Consider the following 20,808-nt stretch of genomic DNA (forward strand, 5'->3'; position numbering starts at 1 on the left):
TTCTCTAATGTTCCTTGCCTCCATCTTTTAGCAGTCTCATGAAAAATGTTAGTCGCTCAGTCGTGTCTGACTCTTTGCGACCCCATGGACTATAACCTGCCAGGCTTCTCTATCCATGGAATTCTCCAGGCAAGAATACTAGAGTGGGTAGCCATTCCCTTCTCCAGGGGATCTTTCTGACCCAAGGATCAAACCTGGTCTCCCACATTGCAGGCAGATTCTTTACCTCTGAGCCACCAGAGAAGCCCCAATCACTCTCATAGTACAGCCCAGTTATCACTTCTAAACAATCATAACCATCTTTTTGACAAGTTTCCCTGCTTAATTCTTAAGTGTTATCCTAACTGAATTATCTTCCTAAACATGGATTTGATCATGCTATTCTCCTGAAAGCCTCTGCCACTTCCTCAACACATGACTACTCTCCCTCCTCCTCTCTCCAACTCCTCAGTCAGGTTTTCAAAAGCCTCCAAAGTGTGTTCTTCACCTAACATTTACCCCACCCCAACTCCTTACCACACCAGCCCACACACAGATTATGGTCTAACCACTCCAATTTACTCCCAAGTCCATTCTGAATCCTTTTATCTGTGCCTCTGCTTAACCTATCCCCTTGTCCTGGAAGGCCCTTCCTCCCATTACCAAAGTTCAACTCAAATTTTACAACTTTAAAATAGCAAAAATAAAAACAAAAACTTCTAAATTCCTTTACTCAAGATGAATCTTTATTTCTCTACACTGTAACAGCACTTTATAGCACAGTACATTCTGTCACTAATTATTTTAGTAACTATGTGAGATTTAAGAGATCAGGAACCTTAATTTATCCTTCTTTATAGCCTCTACGTGTCCAGTACAGAGTAGGCATTTAATAAATATTTTTAACAATATGGGAGGTCTACAACAGCTCAAACCTAAAAGAAACATAGAAAGCTCCATGTGGGCTAGATCCCTGTAACCCCAAGAAGTTGAACAAGGTGTTTTAAAAGAAGGTATTAAAGGTGAGTTAGATCTTTTAAAAATTAGCATGCTACACACAACCACCAAGCACAGTGATGACTACAGCCAAAGCTAAAAAGGTAAGAGGGGAAAAGAGTTGCACACACATGTGGACATAAGTCACTGATGATAAATTTCCTTTGAGAAATAAAGCTCTCCTCAATCCATCTGGATAGAGAGGGCTTAACCACACCTTCATATCAAGGGTGATCATGAACCTAAGGGCAGCCATCAGAAGATTCAATACATTTGGCAAAGGTGATTGTTTAGGTACAGGCACTTGCGCCAAGCCATACCAATTAAGCTACAACAGAACTAACTAAAAGGGCTCCTGCTTCAGTTTGTGAGACTCTTTCCCCTCAGGCTTACAGCGTGCAGAATGGGGCTTGGGAGTGAAGTCATGTAGATGAGAAGGCCTGCCTTAGAATGAAGCCAAAAGAAAGCGGAGAGACCCATTTCTGATGACAATCATTTGAGCTCCTGAATTCAGGCTGAGTTTCCCTAAAACTTTGAGCTACATGAACTAATAAATTCTCTGTTTTCCTCAAGTTCATTTGAGTTGGTTTTTCTGTTTATAACTGTAAGGACAATAATAAGTCAAGATCCCTTTTTAGTGCAGGAATTAGAAATTAGCAAGCTTGTTATGGTAAAAGAAAATGGAAATTCAGTCAGATCTGAGTTCATATTCTGGCTCTAATACTATCTGGCTAACACTGGGCAAGAAAATCCAATCTTCTGAACTTCGGCTTTCTCCATTATAATAAAGAAATAATAATCACAATTCTGAATTGTAACGGAGAATTAAATGAGAAAGTAGTATAAAGCATTAAAGCTATATGCTCCACGGTAACACTCATTATTATTTAAATGATGTGAGGCCCTTTAAAGTCACTGGAAGTAATTTTCAATTCATCCTTTCAAAATAATATTGTGGCAGAGAATGAAGTGAAGTTACTTCTCCAATCTATCTACACATGGCTACAGATTAATTAAAGAAAAAAGTACTGGACATGGGATTGAAATTTTTACTTCTTCTTGAAAGTAAGCTCTTCAAGAACAGAATTCTGTCTCTACGATTCAAGTATTATTTATATACAGTCACTTCCTGTTTTCACTTTTAAAATGACTCCCTAACAAAAATATTTACCTTCAAAGTATATACTCCCATTCTACCTGGAACCTTATAGAAGATGCCTTCTTCACCTCGGGAGTTTGTGTGCAGCATGGCATTCAGACATGCAAGAGGGGAAGTTCCACTGTCAAAAAAACAAAACAAAATGAACACATGATTAGTTTCTAATTAAGATAAAATTAATGGATCAACACTCATTTGACAAAACACATTTTTAAGTCGCTTCAGTCGTGTCCGACTCTGTGCAACCCCAGAGACGGCAGCCCACCAGGCTCCCCTGTCCCTGGGATTCTCCAGGCAAGAATACTGGAGTGGGTTGCCATTTCCTTCTCCAATAAACTATAAAAAGTCTATAAATCTAGAGAGGTGACCATGGAGAAAATGGATGTAAAATTAATTCCCAGATATCTAAAGAAAAAATAATTTTATAATTTTCTTAATCCCAAGTCAGCATCTAACATTTAAGTCAAGAAAAATTTCTCTCACAGAAGTATCACAAAAGCATTCTGTAAAGATTTTATTTTACCTACAATTTTATTTGTTAACACACTTCAATAAAGCTGAAAAAAAATTTTTTAAATATATTTCGCTTAGCACAAGCCTGTTCAGAAGTAAACAGGGAGGAAAAAGAAAACACAAAGAGAAATAAACAATATTAATCTCCTTCCATACTGCTGTACCAGAATGAACGTTAGTCATGGAAAGAACATATTTCCATGGCCTTTTTTAAACCAAGATATAATTGACATAAAATATTACATTAGTGTCAAATGTGTAACATAATGATTCCATATTTATCTATATTATAATGGTTTCTTATATTTAGACCTATCATAAGATCACTTAAAAAGACATAAAACAGGCTTTGGAATATTCATCTTCTATGTAGAAACTTGATTAAAAGTTTACTAATATGTTGTTGTCTATTCACTAAGTTGTGTGGGACTCTTTTAAAAGCAACCCATGGACTGCAGACTGCCAGGCTCCTCTGTTCACGAGAATTTCCAGGCAAGAATACTGGAATGAGTTGCCATTTCCTTCTCCAGGGATTCTTCCCAACCCAGGGCTCAAACTCATGTCTCCTGCATTACAGGCAGATTCTTTACCACCGAGCCACCAGGGAAGTTAATATACATTTATCATATTTTCTGGAGTTTTAGCTATATAATAAATTATCTGTAGAAAAGTTATATATAACATTTTCCTTTCTAATTGCAATCAATTCATTTTCCTAAATGGAAATGTGTGGCATCCTACAGGATAGAGCAAACTTTTGACATAAGAGAGAAAACTCCAACACCACAAAAGAAAACCTTAATAACTAAATAAAAAATAAATATTTCTGTATAGCAAAGTAATATCATCAACAAAATTACACAAAACATACAAAGCTAGAATAAGTAACTGCAAAACAAATGGCAGACAAAATAATGAATAATCCTAAGAGAGCTTCTTTTAGGAAAACACAAACAACCAATTAGAAAAAAATGGATTAAGGATATGAACGTGCAGTATAAACGGCCAACAGAATACATGAAAAGCTGCCCAAACCTAACAGTGGTTAAACAAAAACAAATGAAACTGAGACACCACTGGTCAGACTTGGAGAAATCAAATATAGTCAAGTCTCTGTTGGCAGTACTGTACTAGCGTCCGTTTCCTGGCTTTGATATCATACTACAGCTATATTTAAGAGGCTACTACTGGAGGAAGCAGGGTGAGGTACACACGGGACTATTCTTATAATTTCCCATAAGCTTATCATTACATTTTAAAAAGTGAACTGATAAAACCCATTGCTGGTAAGATTACAGGAAAATGAGCACTCTTAAAGACTGCTGGTGGGACTGAAAACTGCCACCCCCTATTCCCCACCTCAATTCCGTCCTAGGAAAGTAACATGGAAGTATCCACTAAAATTAAAACCATTAGGGGCTACTGATTCAACAACCCTACTTCAATCAATCCCCCCAAAATAAGACCACAAAGACCTACAAACATACATGCAAGGATTAACTTCAGCATTGTTAAAAGTGTCAAAGCACTGAAAATGACTTCAAAGTCAATAAAAGAATGGCTGACCATATGTTAGTAAGGTAACCAACAGGATATGAATCAATAACAGCTACGTTAACAGCAAAAACAGTGCTAAATTCCAGGAAGCATTCTGGTTAGACCTCACAACAATCCTTTGAGGTAAGCAAAATTATTACACCATTTTTACAAATGAACAAACGAATATACTGAGGTGTTAATAAGTAAGCTGGTTCAAGATCACATAGTGCTTTGTAAGTGGTGAAGACAAAATTTCAGTAAGAAGAAAGAAGCAGAAGAGGAAAGAAACTGCTTAAAAAGAACATATAACTAAGTAAAAAGAAAACATGCTATAATCTGTAGCTCAATAACCTATCTGGTAAAAGGTTTGCCCTAATTTTTGGTATTCAATTTCAGTATTAAGTACCCACTCTGTTTAGTACTGTTTATTAAGTATTCAATAAACTAGGGTCTGTGGCTCCAAGGAGGAAAGCTTTCTTGTTCAAAGTTTATCAGGACTGTTAGACAAGGGAACAAATGGCCACGGCACACTGCAACCAGTGCTGCCAATACAGATGCAAGTGCACGATCCCTGACCCCAAAAACTTAAGGCCAATTGCTTCAGACATAAAAATCTGGATTTTTGAAAGGCAACATGATATGCCATATACTATGTAACATCACCAGAAAGATCGGGGGCAGCAATCCTATAACCAAATACAGTAAAATACATGAATATTCACACGAAGTAGGAAAAACAGTTGAAGAGAATTGTTGACAAAGGGAAGTTTGGTACCAAAAGACTGAAAAACCTTTTTCAAGCATTTTGGATTTTGGCATTATGGAATGGAGATTGGAGGCTTGTACACACAGCACTTTAGGTCTGAGAGAAAGTAACATATAGTCTCATCTAGAGCTTAGTACCTAGAACCTAAAACAAAACAAACAAAAAAACACCAAAAAACAAACAAAAAACCCCAAGCCAACCAAACCAAAACAAAAAAATCTCTTACGGTAAAACCCATAAAATGAAAGTAAATGGCACACACATCTGGTGAAAAGATGTAACAGATACAGACACCATCATATTTTCCTCACAAATCTGGTGTAATTTTCCTTTGAAGGAAATATGAAAGTTTCAAAAACCCACAAGATATACAGAACACTAACACTGTTTAAAACAAAAATTTAGATCTGATTTCAGGAAAATATAAAAAACCAGAGAACCCTTGAAAAATTCATTTTTATGAATAATGAAGCAATGGCAGAGAAGTAAAATAGGCTACACTGCCCACGATGGCAGGAATATATCTTCAAGGGAAGTAACTCCAGAATGACGTAACTAAATAAAAATAACTGAGTAACTTGAAGGAACAGACAGCCCCTGCATGAGTGATAAAACCCTGGTACAGAGGAAATGAATACTGATGTCAAGTCAAGTAAGTATAATACGGGTTTGAAGCAGCTGAAGCAAGAATACCTCAAAAGATTACATAACTATCATGAGATAATTTAGTTTCTAATTTTTTTGGTCCATGTTTAAGAGATTGGGGTTGGAGTAGGGGTTGGGGGTTGGAGGGTGGGGAGCATTTCTCAAGGAAAGGAGTAAGTGTAGTGCTATAATTTTATGCTGATACACTTCATGAAGGAAATATACCAAGATGCTTCATACACAAGGCCTAAGAACAGAAGTAACTTCAGTCATACTGCCAATAGCCTTATTTGATTCTCTCTGCAGTACAGGGGGTTAACAGTAGCCAGCAGGGCTGAAAGACCTGAGGCCTATAATTAACACTGCTCAGAGGAAACAAACATAGCAACTCATGAAAAGAGACCACTGTGCGGCCTAAGGAGCCAGATTTATATATTCAGACCAATCTTAGAGTTCAGATCTGAGTATATCATGGGCAAGTCAGTAAATATCCTTAATCTGCTCATCTGTGAAATAGAAGAAACACTATCTGCTTCATAATCTGTACAGAATCTTAATTACATATAGCAAGTATATGCAACAGAGAAGTGACTGAGTAACTGTGGTATTTACCTTCACTTATTTCCCACCCCAGTGTCATAATATTCCAGTGTTCCCTACCTATCTTAAGTGACAATAACTTCACTCACCCTCATCAATTCTCCACTCTGAAGCCAGTGACCTTTTAAAAATATGTATGATTGTGCCATCTCTGCCCAGCTGAAAATTGATCCATAATATCACAATGTGCTTAAAATAAAGCCCAGAATTATCAAAATAATCTGACCCCTGCAACACCCTCTCTGCTCTGGCCTACTCTAGTTTTCTTTTCATTTTGTAACTTACAATTCTTCTGACTTCTTGGCCTTTGTACTAGTTAATGCTCCTGCTTGCAATGATAACCCTCACCTTTTTTCTTAGAAACTCCAATTAATTCACTCTTCAGATTTCAGCCTTAAGTACCTTGTTTATGGAAGCCATCTCAATGTATAGAATCAATACTTCTCCTAAATATATTTCATTTATAACTACACATATTGTCATGAAAAAGTTTTAATTTAACATGTGGCTCTACTGTAGACCAGCCAGATTCAATAGCATGTGATTTTCACTGAAGCTCTGGGAAGCAGATTCTCTCTTTTCTTCTATAGTCAAACCCCAAAGCATACAGGCTCCACCTGCAACTATGATGGATCAACCTGGTGAAAATGGAGCAAAAATGAAGGAAGTAGAGCCAAAATTCTGATCAAACTGCCAGAGCACCTGGATCAAGTTTTGCCAGGTATTTTCACTTTTATCACATGATTAATTTCCTTTAATGTTTAAGCCAGTTTACATTGCATTTCCTGTTATTTACAAATGAAAATATCGTAAATGACAAAGCATCTAGATCAAAAGCATTCATACTGACAGAGATATGAAAAGGATAAAGAAGAAAAATATAGGAGAATATTCAAAGGTGACAACTCCCTCCTATCAATGAGAAAATATTATGTGTATGAATCAACAGTGTATATTGAACGATGGAAGGAGAGGCAACATGCTACTCAACATGCACAGCCTAACTGACCCAAGATACTCCAAAATATTTATCTTAATTTTTTTTCCAAATCTTGAACTTCAAGGATTAAGAATCAAGCTGAAATCTAGGCATGAAAAACAAAAGTGGGCAGAGTACATTACTGTTTTTAGGTAATCATTCACTCCCTCTATCAGGCCACCTTACAGTAAATAAAATGTATTTATTCCCTTGCCCCTCTTGGGCTTGGCCATAAGACTTGATCAATACAATGGTAACATAAATGTCAGAACCAGAGGCTAGCAGCTGCTTGCACAGTTTGACTTCCTCCTGATTGCCATGAGAGCAGGCCACTGATTTCAGAACCCACAGCAGAGAGCCAAGCCTAGGCAATAACTAATCTCCAGCTCTTCTAAAGACATGAAGAAGAAAAGGAACTATCTGTTGTTATAAACCACTGAAACCAAGACAGTTATGCAGCAAAAACTGACTGATAAGCCCAGTATAATGCAGGGAACATCTGCCTTCTTACCAATACTCAATGCCAGACAGTAAAAAAAAAAAAAAAATATATATATATATATATATATCTAGCTAGCTAGCTAGCTAGCTAGCTAAGATATCACTCAAACAAATAAGTAATAGAAAAATATTAAGTCCATGAGAACTCAGGGAAAAGATCATCCATTAACTTAAATCTAGCCAAGAAAGAAAGAAAACTCAGGAGTGGAGAAACATTTAGAGGGGAAAAAAAAAGTTGGAATTATGGTGATAAAAGAGAAATGTAAATACTTTCTATTTTTTTTAGCACGTGATAATGCACATTCAGAATTTTTCTATTTTCTTTTTCCTCAACTTCAGAGATCATTTAGAAATTAATACCCTAAATGAAGTATATTACTAATCTTCATGGAAAAAATTAGTACAGCAATTATCTTAGTTTCTTCAATTAAATGTGGTAATCAACCAGTGGTAATTCCTGGTTACTGAATTTCAGGTATTTTCCAGTGTTTATTTTTTCATTACTGATTGACCTGGTTTTGGCTATTAGGAACCATTTTTACAAAAATTTTATAGTAAATACTCTAAAATAAATGAATAAATTTTAAAACAATGTAACTTCTAAAAGAGAATAAGGCTCTTTTTCAAAATCACTTCCTTTGTTAACAGCATGCTAGTTAAAAGGAAAACTAGAACAGCAGGTAAAGAGGCATAGAGACTATACACAGACTGAAGTGAGAGACGTCCAAAGAGAAAAGACACATTGACTAGCAAGGCATTTGTTCACCGAGTACTAGAAGAGACACACTCAAAAACAGTCATTGATGCTCACAAATGCAAAGAGTGGGGATGTCTATGCGTAGCATTTAAAGATCAAGAGACAAGCCCAAGGTGAAGAAGCTGGGTGGGAGGATCCAGTGGTTTCAGAATGAGTGTGTTTAGTTCATTATCATCAAAACATTTAATCATTTCAATTATAGGATAGTTATATTTAGGGAGAAAATTAGCGATTCCCTTGAATAATATTAATATAAAAGCAATGACATTTTGATAACAACTCGAAAAGTTTGTTAAGTCAAAATACATTTTCAATTTTCAAATGTCTATTTTGATAAATGACTCATTATATCACAAACCTGTTTAGGCACCCATGCAAAAGACTTCTCTTACCTGTTTGTGTAGAGAGGGATTAAACTGCTACCTACTACTCAAGCAACAAAATAAACAAATACAGTAGAAAATAACCCAGAGAATAAACGAACAATCTATGGAGTTCATGCATGAACTCATAAGTGCTAAGTCGCTTCAGTCATGTCCAACTCTTTGCAACCCTATGGACTGTAGCCCACCAGGCTCCTCTGTCCATGGGATTCTCCAGGCAAGAATACTGGAGTGGGTTGCCATTTCCTTCTCCAGGGAATCTTCCTGACCTAGGATAGAACCCGCGTCTCCTACGTCTCCTGCATTGGCAGGGGGGTTCTTTACTACCAGCACCACCTGGGAAGCTCCAGTGAGTTCATACTAGTGTAAATAAAAGAACAAATCAATGAATGGGGGAGAATTCATTGCCATATAATTCTAACAAAAAAGAAATGACAGAATTAGAAAACCACCATGTGTGGCCACGACACTGCAGACAAGTATTATCAGTGGACATTCTGGTGGATATACTCTTAAAGGACCCCTAATTATCACCACTTCTACTCACCTCCTGTGTAACTCCCTCCCCATGATGTAGGCAGGACCTGTGACTTGCTTCTAACCAGCAGAATACAGCAGAGGGGGCAGAGCAGTAACTACATTACGAAAGACTGCAGTATTCTTGCAAGGTGACTCTCCCCTTGCTGGCTTTGGGGAAGCATATTAGGTTGGGGGGGCACAGGTGGCAAAGAACTCAGGGCAGCCTTTAGCCAGCAGCCAGGTGGAAACTGAGGCACTCCATTTTGATAAATATAAAGGATCTGAATCCTGCTAGCAACCACACAGCTTAGAAGTGGTTCCTTCTCCAATCCTTCTCTTATTCTCAAATAAGAACCAAGCCCTGGTCAACACCTTGGCTAGTCTTGCAGAGAACCCAATGAAGCCATGCCCAGACTGCTGACACATACAAACTGAGATAATAAATGTGTGTTGTTTTAAGCTCCTAAATCTATGAATATGGTTAAGCAGCAATAGATAAATAACAATGAGATGCTAAAACTAGTGAGCAAAGACATAATGAGAAGCAAGGTATTTACACAGTCTCAAAGTATCTCCCTCTACACAAAAGATACTAATTACAAAGGGGAAAAAATTACACCTTTTTAATGGAAAACCACAGCAGACATCACATAAACTGAGGGACTGGAGTAATCAATCCAATATCCCAATAATGGGATAAGCTGAAATCACATACTTTTGGATATGATGTAGTGAAAATGACATATTTCTCTGACATTCTTGTCAAAAATGTACAACCTGAATCTAATCATGAATAAACATCAGACATACCTAAATTGCAGGACAGTCTACAAAACAGCTGTTCTGAACTCTAAAAAATGTAAAGGTCATAAAAGACAAAGACTAAAAGAATGTTCTTACATTAAAGGAGACTATAAAGATACATAAAAGCTAAAAGGAAATGCAATGTGTGATCGTGGATTGGGACATAAGCAGAAGAATTGTCAAATTTAAATAAAGTCTGTTGCTTAGAAAGTATTATATTAATATCTTGATTTTGACAATTACACTGTGGTTACATAAGAATATATTGCCTTTAGAAAGTATACTCTTGAAGTGTTTAAATGTAAATGGGGTGGCACGTCTACAATTTACTCTTACACATTTCAGAAACATCAACTAGACAGATAAAGTATATAAAATGCTTACATTCGTGCAACCTAGGTAAAGTAACATAAAAATTTTTATATACTGCTTTTTTAATTTTATTGTTTTTGCAACTTTTCTTAAGTCTGAAATTCAAATAAAAAGCTAAAAAATATGCATCATATATAGAAATCTATAAAAACAATATGCACCAATGAAAAAGTATGAAGTGCTGATAAATGCTACAATATGGTGACGGTTGTTGTTTAGTCACCAAGTCATGTCCGACTCTTTGCGACACCATGAACTGCAGCACACCAGGCTTCCCTGTCCCTCATCGCTCAGAGTTTGCCCAAGTTCATGTCCACTGCACCAGTGATGCCATCCAACCATCTCATCATATAATTTATGGTCTTTTGAGGTTAATCCACATGCTACAATATGGATTAACAGCAAAAGACCATAAATTATATGATTCTATTTGAAATGAAATGAAATGAAATGTCTAGAAATGGCTAACCAACAGAGACAGAAAGGAAATTAGAGGATGGCAGTGGAAACTGGTACTAACTGTATACAAGTATGAAAAATCTTATTGGGGACTACAGTGATAGTTGCACAACTCAGAGTCAAAATAGGTGAAATTTATGGCATGCATAATATACCTCAATAAAAGTTTTTTAGAAAAAGATGATGTGGAAAAGAAACTAACTTGATTTCTCATTCACTGAACATCTACCAAATAGTTACCATGTAACTGCACAGCAGTAAGTGCTGGTGATATAAAAAATAAAGTGGAAGTTTCCTAAGTACACATTCTTACCTTTTAATGTAAAAATAAATGAACTGGGACTGAGTGAAGCCAAATGATATGATCTCCTTATTTCCCAATGTGCACTCATACACACACACTATAGTTATCGTTTAATTTATGATTAATTAACACTTCCCTCCCACCAGGGAGATGAGGCAAGTTGGTACACATTTCCCATGTCCAGTAATGTAAAAAATTTAGCCACAATTGCAATTTTGCTATCAACTTAAGAACTGAACAGAATCAGAAACTTAGGTTTAGATTTTACTAAAGATCTCTTCTAAAAATTAACTGATAATTTTTCCCATAACTAATCATGCCAAATTTCTCCACTGAAAGTCTGGACATTTTCACTATTGCTTTCTTTCATTTTCAGTTTCTTTCTGGAGCTTGAAGATACAAATAAAACTGTAAGTGAAGTCTGCAAAAGTATTCATAAATATATAAGGCCCATCAACTCTCAGTAAAAATCTTGAGCTTTTTTAATCTTGTCTGTAACTCTCCTAATTCTGAAGACCCTTATAGCACTCTTACCACTTGTTATACTGATTCTGTATCATCACACTGTAGGCAGAAATTTTTTTTAATTCACTCATATTTTTCTACAACCTTCTATCACTGCCTATATTTTAAATTTGACAGGGAAAAATTACCGTCTATAAAAGTTTAAAGAAGTAACCTCTGCTCATCCCCTCTCTACCTCAGCCATTTGTCTTCTTTCCTACAGTGGTTGTTTCTCCCACATTATATAAAAATGTATCCTACTCAAATTACAACAAAATCCTACAACTTTATTGTGGCAAAATATGACCCAGATGGTAAAGAATTTGCCTGCAATTCGGGAGATCTGGGTTCGATCCCTGGGTTGGGAAGATCCTCTGGAGAAGGGAATGGCAAGCCAATCCATTATCTTGTCTGGAGAATCACCATGGACAGAAGAGCCTGGCAGGCTATAGTCCTTGGGATCTCACGACTTAGAATCAGACACGACTTAACGACTAACACTTCTGCAGTTTCATAGATAACGTAAAATTTACCATCTCAACCACTTCTAAGTGTACAATTCACTTCCACTTAAGTTCATTCACATTTTTACAACACCAGGCTCCAGAACTCTTCTCACCTTACAAAACTACTCCCTATTTTCCCCCTACACCAGCCCCTGGCAACCACCTTCCTATTAATCCTTTCTGTCTCTATATAACTTATACTCTAGGTCTCTCATGGAAGTGAAATTATATGGTATTTTCCCTCTTCTGTCTGGTTTATTTCATTTAGTATAATATCTCTGAAGTTCATTTCATGTTGTAGAATGTTAGAATTTCCTTCTTTTTAAGGCTGAAAAATATTCCATTGACTGTACATGCCACATTTTATTTATCCATTTGTCAATAAACATGAGTTGTTTCCACCTTTTGCCTACTGTGAATAATGCTGCTATAAACACTGGTGTAAAACGATCTATTCAAGTCCTTGCTTTTGATTCTTTTGTGTGTATTCAGAGAAGTGGAACTGCTGGGTCAAATAAAATCCTACAACTTTTAATCATCCTTTACCTTACTTTCACTTTACAAAACCATCTCTCAGGTGCAAACATCTACAGACAAGAATCAGGTAAAATCCATAGGCTGACAAGGAGCTTCACAGGTCATGAAGCCCATTTTCCTACACATGTTATATCCCCTCCTAAAACATCCTAAACAGTCTTTTGCACAAGCTTATAATGTGCTGGTGGAAACTCTCTGCGTTTCTAATTATTCATAAATTCTTCCTTAAGTTAAGCCAAATGCATCTTCCTCTAACTCCATTTATCAGTCCTGATTTTATGATGTAAATCAGTGGTCATCATGGTGGAAAATTTAGAAGGTTCTTTTCTTTCCTCTATGTGATTTTCTCTACTGTTTGAATTTGCTTAAATGACCTTGTAATAAACCATCTTTATAAGTGGAGAGGAAAAGAAATTATTTCTTCATTAATTCAGATAACAGCCCTTCAAGCACTTTAATAAGACTCTTCATGAAGCCCTGAAGTCTACTTTTTCAGATTTTTGGCCTCTTTTTTCCTCACTGGCATCCTCTCTCCAGCAACTAAGCTAAAGAAATCTAATATAATAAACTTCTACAATTCATCCTCAAAATTCACCAGTGTCTTCCAACATTTATTATCCCCAGTTCAAGCCCTTGGCAAAGAGCTTTAAATGACTCCAGTCTTATTTACTTATTCCTAGATACTCCACTTTGCAACAGACCACCCTGCCTTATCTCAACTTAAATCCTAATCTCTTGTTTATTTTTCTATACTCCTTTCTACAGAATGGCCCTGTCAAAACTAGGACATAATCAGCTTACCTATCTCTGACTCAACTATTACACAATCTATATTTTTCCTTCAAAGTTTAATATCCTGAATCTCAACAGGATTAAATAATAGACTCCTGAGTTTCAAAGTTAAAAGAGGTGTAAAATTATCTAGTTCCCCAAACAGATGCTTGAATAAACCCTATTTCAGGTCAATATTCGAAGAAGGAAATGGCAACCCACTCCAGTACTCTTGCCTGGAAAATCCCAAGAACAGAGGAGCCTGGTAGGCTGCAGTCCACGGGGTTGCTAGGAGTCAGACATGACTGAGAGGCTTCACTTTCATACATTGGAGAAGGAAATGGCAACCCACTGCAGTGCTCTTGCCTGGAGAATCCCAGGGACAGGGGAGCCTGGTGGGCTGCCGTCTATGGGGTCGCACAGACTTGGACACGACTGAAGTGACTTAGCAGCAAGCATCAGGTCAGTATTAAATGTGAAAAAACAATAAACTCGTAAGAATCTTTCACTCACATAATATACATACACACACACACTCATTACCCACATACTAACAAAAAAAAATCAGCACTACATAACTTTAAAATCAACAGCTGATCTGTGGCATGCTTACCCTGACAGAGCACACAAAGCAAATTGAACACAACAGTGTCCTTATGATGGAAAATGGTGTGTTTAGAAATCATTAAATTAATAGTTTCAGTAGGCTTTAAATTCACTGAAACATTGTGTATGTACTCTTACAAACTCTTTCATTAAAACCTCTTGCTTGCTTTCCCTTGGTCATATTACCTGCAATTCTTCCAATGAGAAGTTCATCTGGGTGAACTACTAATCTACTTCTTAAAAAGAAATAAATGTAGGTTTTAAATGTAAAAAGTAGCATCTACTCATCTATTCTCTAGAGAACTAGTTTCTTCAAACTATTTTCCTTCCCAAACATGTTGTTAAATAAATGGAAATAAAACCCCTGGAGAGAGGGTAAGAGGGTATGCAGATAAACTTTTACACAGGCATGCTGGGAGGAGGAGGCCCAGTTGGGACCACAAAATGAGAAGTCTGAACAGGGCAGCAAAGGGCACAAAATAAATAAGAGAGCAATCTAGGAATAGCATAGAGAGGGAGGTCATAGAAACAAAAAGATCCTTCAGAAACTGTGTTTATACACTCTCTCTATCCTTTCAATACTTCACTGTAAATCTTCAGTCTCTTCACCTTCCTATTGTTGTCTTTTTTCCCACTATTGCTTTTTAAAAAGTGTAGCTTGTCCATTACCAGTAAGATATGAGCAAAATCATTTCAAAAGGCGGGGGGCGGGGGGGAAGAGTCCAGTGTTTCTGTGCTTTATTTTAAAGTAAATATACGGAATATAAAGTGCTTGACTCCTATCAGTCCACAGCCATTTCCTCTACTGGTTTCACTACAACAAGTTGCTTAAAAAGGTCACTCTAACAGCTACATATATAAAAGTATCAACTGCCTTTATTTCAGCTCATCAAGATACTAACATTTCTTAACTGGCTGGGTCAAGTTTCAAAAAAGCAGTATGTTTCTGAACTAAAGAAGTACAGACAGTCACATGTGAGTATATATTACTTGAGGTAAAAGAATTAGTATGGATAACAGAAACTGGAAACAAAATACTGGTCAACATAAGTCACAGAAACAGTCCTGAAAGAAATGAACTAGAGAAGAATAAAATTTTATCAGGTTTGATTAAGTACATCAGAAAGTAAGAATCTGTTGTAATTTTCTATCTCTGTTCTATTTGGTATTCTTGTTCATTTAACAGTAAAGATTACACACCTAAATGGGCTTCCCTGGTGGCTCAGTAAAGAATCTGCCTGCAATGTAGGAGACCCAGGTTTGATACCTAGGTCAGGAAGATCCCCTGGAGAAGGGAATGGCTACCTACTCCAGTATTTTTACCTGGAGAATTCCATGGACAGAGGAGACTTGTGGGCTACAATCCATGGGGTCGCAAAGAATCAGACACAACTGGGCAACTTTTACTTTAATTACCTAAATAGCTAAAGCTACTGATTACCATTATTCTCTGCTTTTAAACAAGAACTGTCACTCCTGACACTCATTCATATCGAGCTCTAGAGTTCTGAAACAGTAAACTGAAATACGTGAATTGTACCAATTCTTGGCATTTTCCAACTCACAGAAGTAACTTAGAGTTATGGTAAAGCTCATATAGGAAAATGTGGATACGTGATAAATCACATGTGTATACTGTAATACCCAGAGCAAATACTAAGAAAATTATGCAGAGACACAAAGAAATGCAGTATAAATAAGCTAATACAGAATCCTAAAAATAACCCATGGCAAGGCAAGAAAAGAAAAACAGAACCAAGAAGCAGAAGAAACAAATGGAAAAACAGCAGAATGGTAAGCATAAACTCTAAAATATCAATAATTATCTTAAATATGGCATAAATATACAAATTAAAAGGCAAAGATAGGCAGAGTGAATTAAAACACATACATACACACACACACACACACATGCACACCTACATACATAAATGAATATAAATAAAGCCAGGTAGATTGTATCAAAAGCAATATACTCCTGTGATACTGTACTGTGGTGATGCACAACGTTACCACTGGGAGAATCTGTATAAACAGACAGTTCTTACAATTGTTGGGGCTTAAGTTTTTCTGTTGTACTCTTATCTTCTACAGTAAGCCATGTCGTGGACATTTGTTGTCTCTGCCTAGTCAATATATTCTCTCTTCCTCCGGAAAAGAACATGCAATCTTGCTTTGAGGAACTATGCCCTACCCCACTGGAAATAGTCTTTGTAGGACTGTCCATTAAGATGTCTCACCATCCCTGGACACTAGGCCAGTCTTCCTTGAATTTTTAACCTCGAGCAAAGTAGACATAGACTAATTCATCCCAGCTGGAGGGCCCTGATGAGCCCATCCTTCAAGTGTCAGCTGCCTGATCTAACTTAGTTCTCTAAATTCCAGAGCCTGTTTCTTTCCTCTGAAACTGTTAGCTACCCCATATTCAAATAAATCTCATTTTGATAAAGTTATTCACATTTGGTTCCTATTATTCATACCAAAAGAATTTAACCAAGTATAAGACCCCCTCAAAAAAACAAAATTTTTTCTTGCCTATTTAAAATTTTTTTAAATTATAATTTTAACTGTTTGTATGACCTGAAATAAGGTTTCCTCCATAAACTAAAATTCAAAAATGAATAATTTCTTATAAACAAAATTAATGGAATAGAAATTAAACTGGAATTAAAAAGATCTACTATGCTCTAACTAAAAGCCAAACATGCCATGTCCTAGTGAAATGAAAACACATGGATGTGGTTCCTACTGTCAAGTGTCGCAGGCATATAACTCCTCTAACATGGGAACTGTTGTAACAGAGGTGTATCTAAAATGGGAGACAAAAAGCCAATTCAGTGAAGACTCAGACTAAGAATTTTAACCTGTGTTGGGCCTGGTTTAAGTGTCATTCCTTTAAAGGATTTACCAATCAGTTCAGTCATGTCCGACTCTCTGTGATCCCATGGACTGCAGCACGCCAGGCTTACCTGTCCATCACCAACTCCTGGAGCCTACTCAAACACATGTCCATCGCATCGGTGATGGTGAATTTTAACCTGTTTTGGGCCTGGTTTTAAATAAGTGTTATTCCTTTAAAGGATTTACCAATACTCTCTCTAAATCAGTAAGAGCATAAACGTACATTTTCAATCTTACAGCCATACAGAAAGTGTTAGCTCACACATTTCCAACCTCTTAAATATTTTCATTATTAGTCTGTAGAATTTTAGGTATTCCAATGCTAGAAAGTCAAATAATCATCTTGAAACTAAATGTAGACTGAGTTTTTAAAAGTATAACCAATGATTATTACAAATTATAAAGAACAACAAAAAAGCATATACAACCAATATTTACATATTAATATCACTCTTAGTTTCTAGACTAATTAGTTTTATAAAGTAAACATCATGCATCCAAGAGTAAGTTCAATTAAACTTGTAAAAAAAAGAGTGCTTTATAACTGTATAATACTTCTTTAGAATAAAGTAATTCTTACCTTCTGGAGTTGGAATGCACCCCAAGAAAATCAAAGAAGGAAAAAAAAAAAACAAAGAGCTTTTAATTTTTCTTTACAAAGCAACAATTAAGCCAAAAAAATAAATTCTCCCTTCCCTTCCCAACAATATCCGTAATTCTTCAAATTAGTACTCTCCCCCATACTTTGCTATATAAAACATTAATTTCTTTAGAATTTACAAGTTTAGTCTCAAATATCAGTGTCTAAAATACATCAATTAAAGAGTCTAAATCATTTAAGATAACAATTGCAGTACCTCAATTATGTGGCAGAGTAAAACTATTACAGCAACTTAAAGTTAAATGTGGATACACTGAATATACCCCATTCTTTGACATCCTTCCCATGCATTTCAAATTTCAAGGAACCATCATAAAGCAATCAGCTATAGACTCTAAGGTTTATTAGCATCCCTTTGTTCCATAATGTAACTAACTCATTATGAAGCTAAATAATAATAGATAAAAATACTCTTTTAATATCCAAGTTTTTTGTGTTTTATTAGTTTTTTTCATAATTAATCCTTCTGACATCCCTACAAGGTATGTGGGCTTGGAAGCAGACTAAAATTAGGAGGTAAAGAAAATACAGGCTGAACTCAAAGGTATCAGCTAACCTTAGATAAATACGGTATCAATTTAACTAATAATAATCTTTATTCTTAAACTGAGCTTCTTCTAGTGAAATCATCTCAAGGCAATTCAGTTTCACAGTCAAATTATCTGCTCTGTGGCGATGATTTCTGCCGCAAAGTAGTAGAGAATCTTCATTTCCCTTGCTATACACTTTTATATAAGAGGTGAGAAAAAAATTTAGGTAATTGGATTAGTTTTTGGTGTGAAGTGAACTAAAACATATTTAAATACCACGTGAGGAAGAGTATTTTGCACATAAGTAAATGAATTCAATACTAATCAGATACAATCAGGACTCCTCCCAAGAGGTAACATTTTAATCTGGAAGATGTTTATTAAGCATAATTTTTGCTAGATGGTTCCCAGAGAGCTTTACAGTTCTAACTCTGAAAGGGCTTGCTTGGGATACAAGACTGAAACACAAGAAAAAACTCCCTGTAGGTAACAATTTTGAGCTCTGTAAGATAACACTATAAAGATCTGTTTAAATGTTCCTATAGGAAAAGTTCTTTAAAAATGTACTGGCCCTATGAGGGGAAGGGATAGTCACAGAGTCGGGATCAACAAGTACACACTGCTCTATTAAAATGGATAACCAACAAGGTCCTACTGCATAGCACAGGGAACTTTGCTCAATGTTATGTGGCAGCCTGGATGAAAGAGGAGTTTGGAGAAGAATGGATACATGCATATATACGGCTGAGTCCCTGTGCTGTCCACCAGAAACTATCACAACATTGTTAATCAGCTATACTCCAACATAAAATAAAAATTTAAAAAAACCTACTGGCCCTTTGAGAAGACAAGTTATTATAATGGCTGGAGTTTTTACTTCAAATTCTTCCAGAGACCAATTTACAGTTAGATAGCCACTAACCTAATGTTCTATGATAGCACATGGTATAAGTTTTATTTGAAAAACAATAAAGCAAATATACTAGTCAGAGGGAAGGGAGAATGATAGATGAAGAGGCAGTATATACTAAAAAAAAAAAAAGAACAAAAGTCAGCAGTAAGCTTGACTTTTTGTTTCACTGAGGCTAATTGTGCTACCCTGGCCAAGTCTCAATCTCCATGGGCCTTAATTCTTCAATAATAAAATGAGATACAACTGTAATATCCTAATTATCTTTTCCAGCTGTATCATTCTATGACTGAAATCATATGACTGTTTTTGGGAAAGAGGTTGGGAGAGGGAGAAGAGGATGAGGAATGCAAAAGAGAGTACCCCTTCAAGAGTATTATTAATCAGAGGCATAAAGCTGTAAAATAGAACTAGACAGACTCCTTTTGTAAGGAATGCACATCTAAGTAACTAACACTTAAGTCTTCCTTTCCAGTCTTCCTCCATAAAGAATCAATGCTTTTAAATACTTCCCAACTTGTTTCAGAGGCGGCAAATCAGCAATGATCAACCTAATTTAAAAGCTAGGCAGTTGGCTATGCTCATTTATTAGCTGTACAATTTACCCACTCACACCAATTTTACGGTGTAAAAGATTCAAATTCATACAGGCCTCACCAAAATTACTATTATATATCATGAACCCTTGGGCTCACTTGGGACCACTCATAAATGGTCTCAGAAAACACTAAATCTGTGGATAAAAAAATTCATGAATACCCAGAATCTTTTAAATTTCTCTTTCCTCTTCTACTCATGAATGGAAAGACCAAAAAGCAAACAACCAAAAACTAGTAAAAAGAACGGGTCTCAGGAAATGAATACTATTTTCTTCTTTCCTAAAAACTCTTTCTTTACTAGGTGATATACTGATAAAAAAGAGTCAAGATAATACAGCCAACAGAATGAGCAAAGCTGGTAAAAGAATTCGGGGGTGGAGGGGCAGTTATTAAAAGCAATGGCTACTTTAGAAGGAAAGCTTGAAATCCTAAATTCACCGCTGTAAAAGCACATTTGTAAATAATAATGGCAGCCACAGGTGATAGGCAAAGAAAATCTGTACAAAAGACTAAGGATAGAAGTAGTAAAAAATGGTAACATTTTAAGGGTTAGCCAGAATGTTCTCAAAGTATACATAAGCACTTGATTTATGTACTATGTACTATTCTGTATGTTTTATCAATAGTATGTATGCATAATGTCCATGTTTAGTTGGTCTGTTTTTAAAAACAAAACAGAATATCCAAATAGCACATAGTCTCTCAAGTTCCTATGTGTTAAGTACATACTGGAAGTAATAAAATATCTGAAATTAACCCTGAAACAGCCTGCGGTGAAGGAACTATTTATAATTTATGTGGTAGATACACACTTTTTAGTGTGGAATTTTCCAAAAGTAAAAATATACATTAAAAAACTGTCTTCAGTACCTAACTTATAAACCTAGACTTGAAAAAGAATTTATTTTTAGATTCTATAACATACCTGGAACTATTTATTCAACAACATCCAAAAAACAGATACCTAACTCTACAGCTCCAGTCATCACTACCTTTTTTTTAAACTGC

The 20,808-nt window shown here is 36.0% G+C and overlaps 1 protein-coding gene across 3 annotated transcripts in view; it reads right to left on the reverse strand.

The window, feature by feature from the left end:
• The window catches only part of ASXL2 (ASXL transcriptional regulator 2), a 109,325-nt gene that overhangs the window by 37,847 nt on the left and 50,670 nt on the right, over positions 1-20,808 (reverse strand). For all 3 annotated transcript variants that reach the window (XM_086325921.1, XM_086325923.1, XM_086325919.1), the window contains one exon: positions 2,147-2,255. In XM_086325921.1, coding sequence (XP_086182047.1) covers positions 2,147-2,224 — 78 coding nt within the window. In that variant the 5' untranslated portion in view covers positions 2,225-2,255. The remainder of the gene's footprint in view (positions 1-2,146; positions 2,256-20,808) is intronic.

This window comes from Bos grunniens, chromosome 11 (genome assembly GCF_055505025.1).
Source record: "Bos grunniens cultivar Pamir isolate PY7600 chromosome 11, Bosgru_T2T1.0, whole genome shotgun sequence".
NCBI classification, from domain to species: Eukaryota; Metazoa; Chordata; class Mammalia; order Artiodactyla; family Bovidae; genus Bos; species Bos grunniens.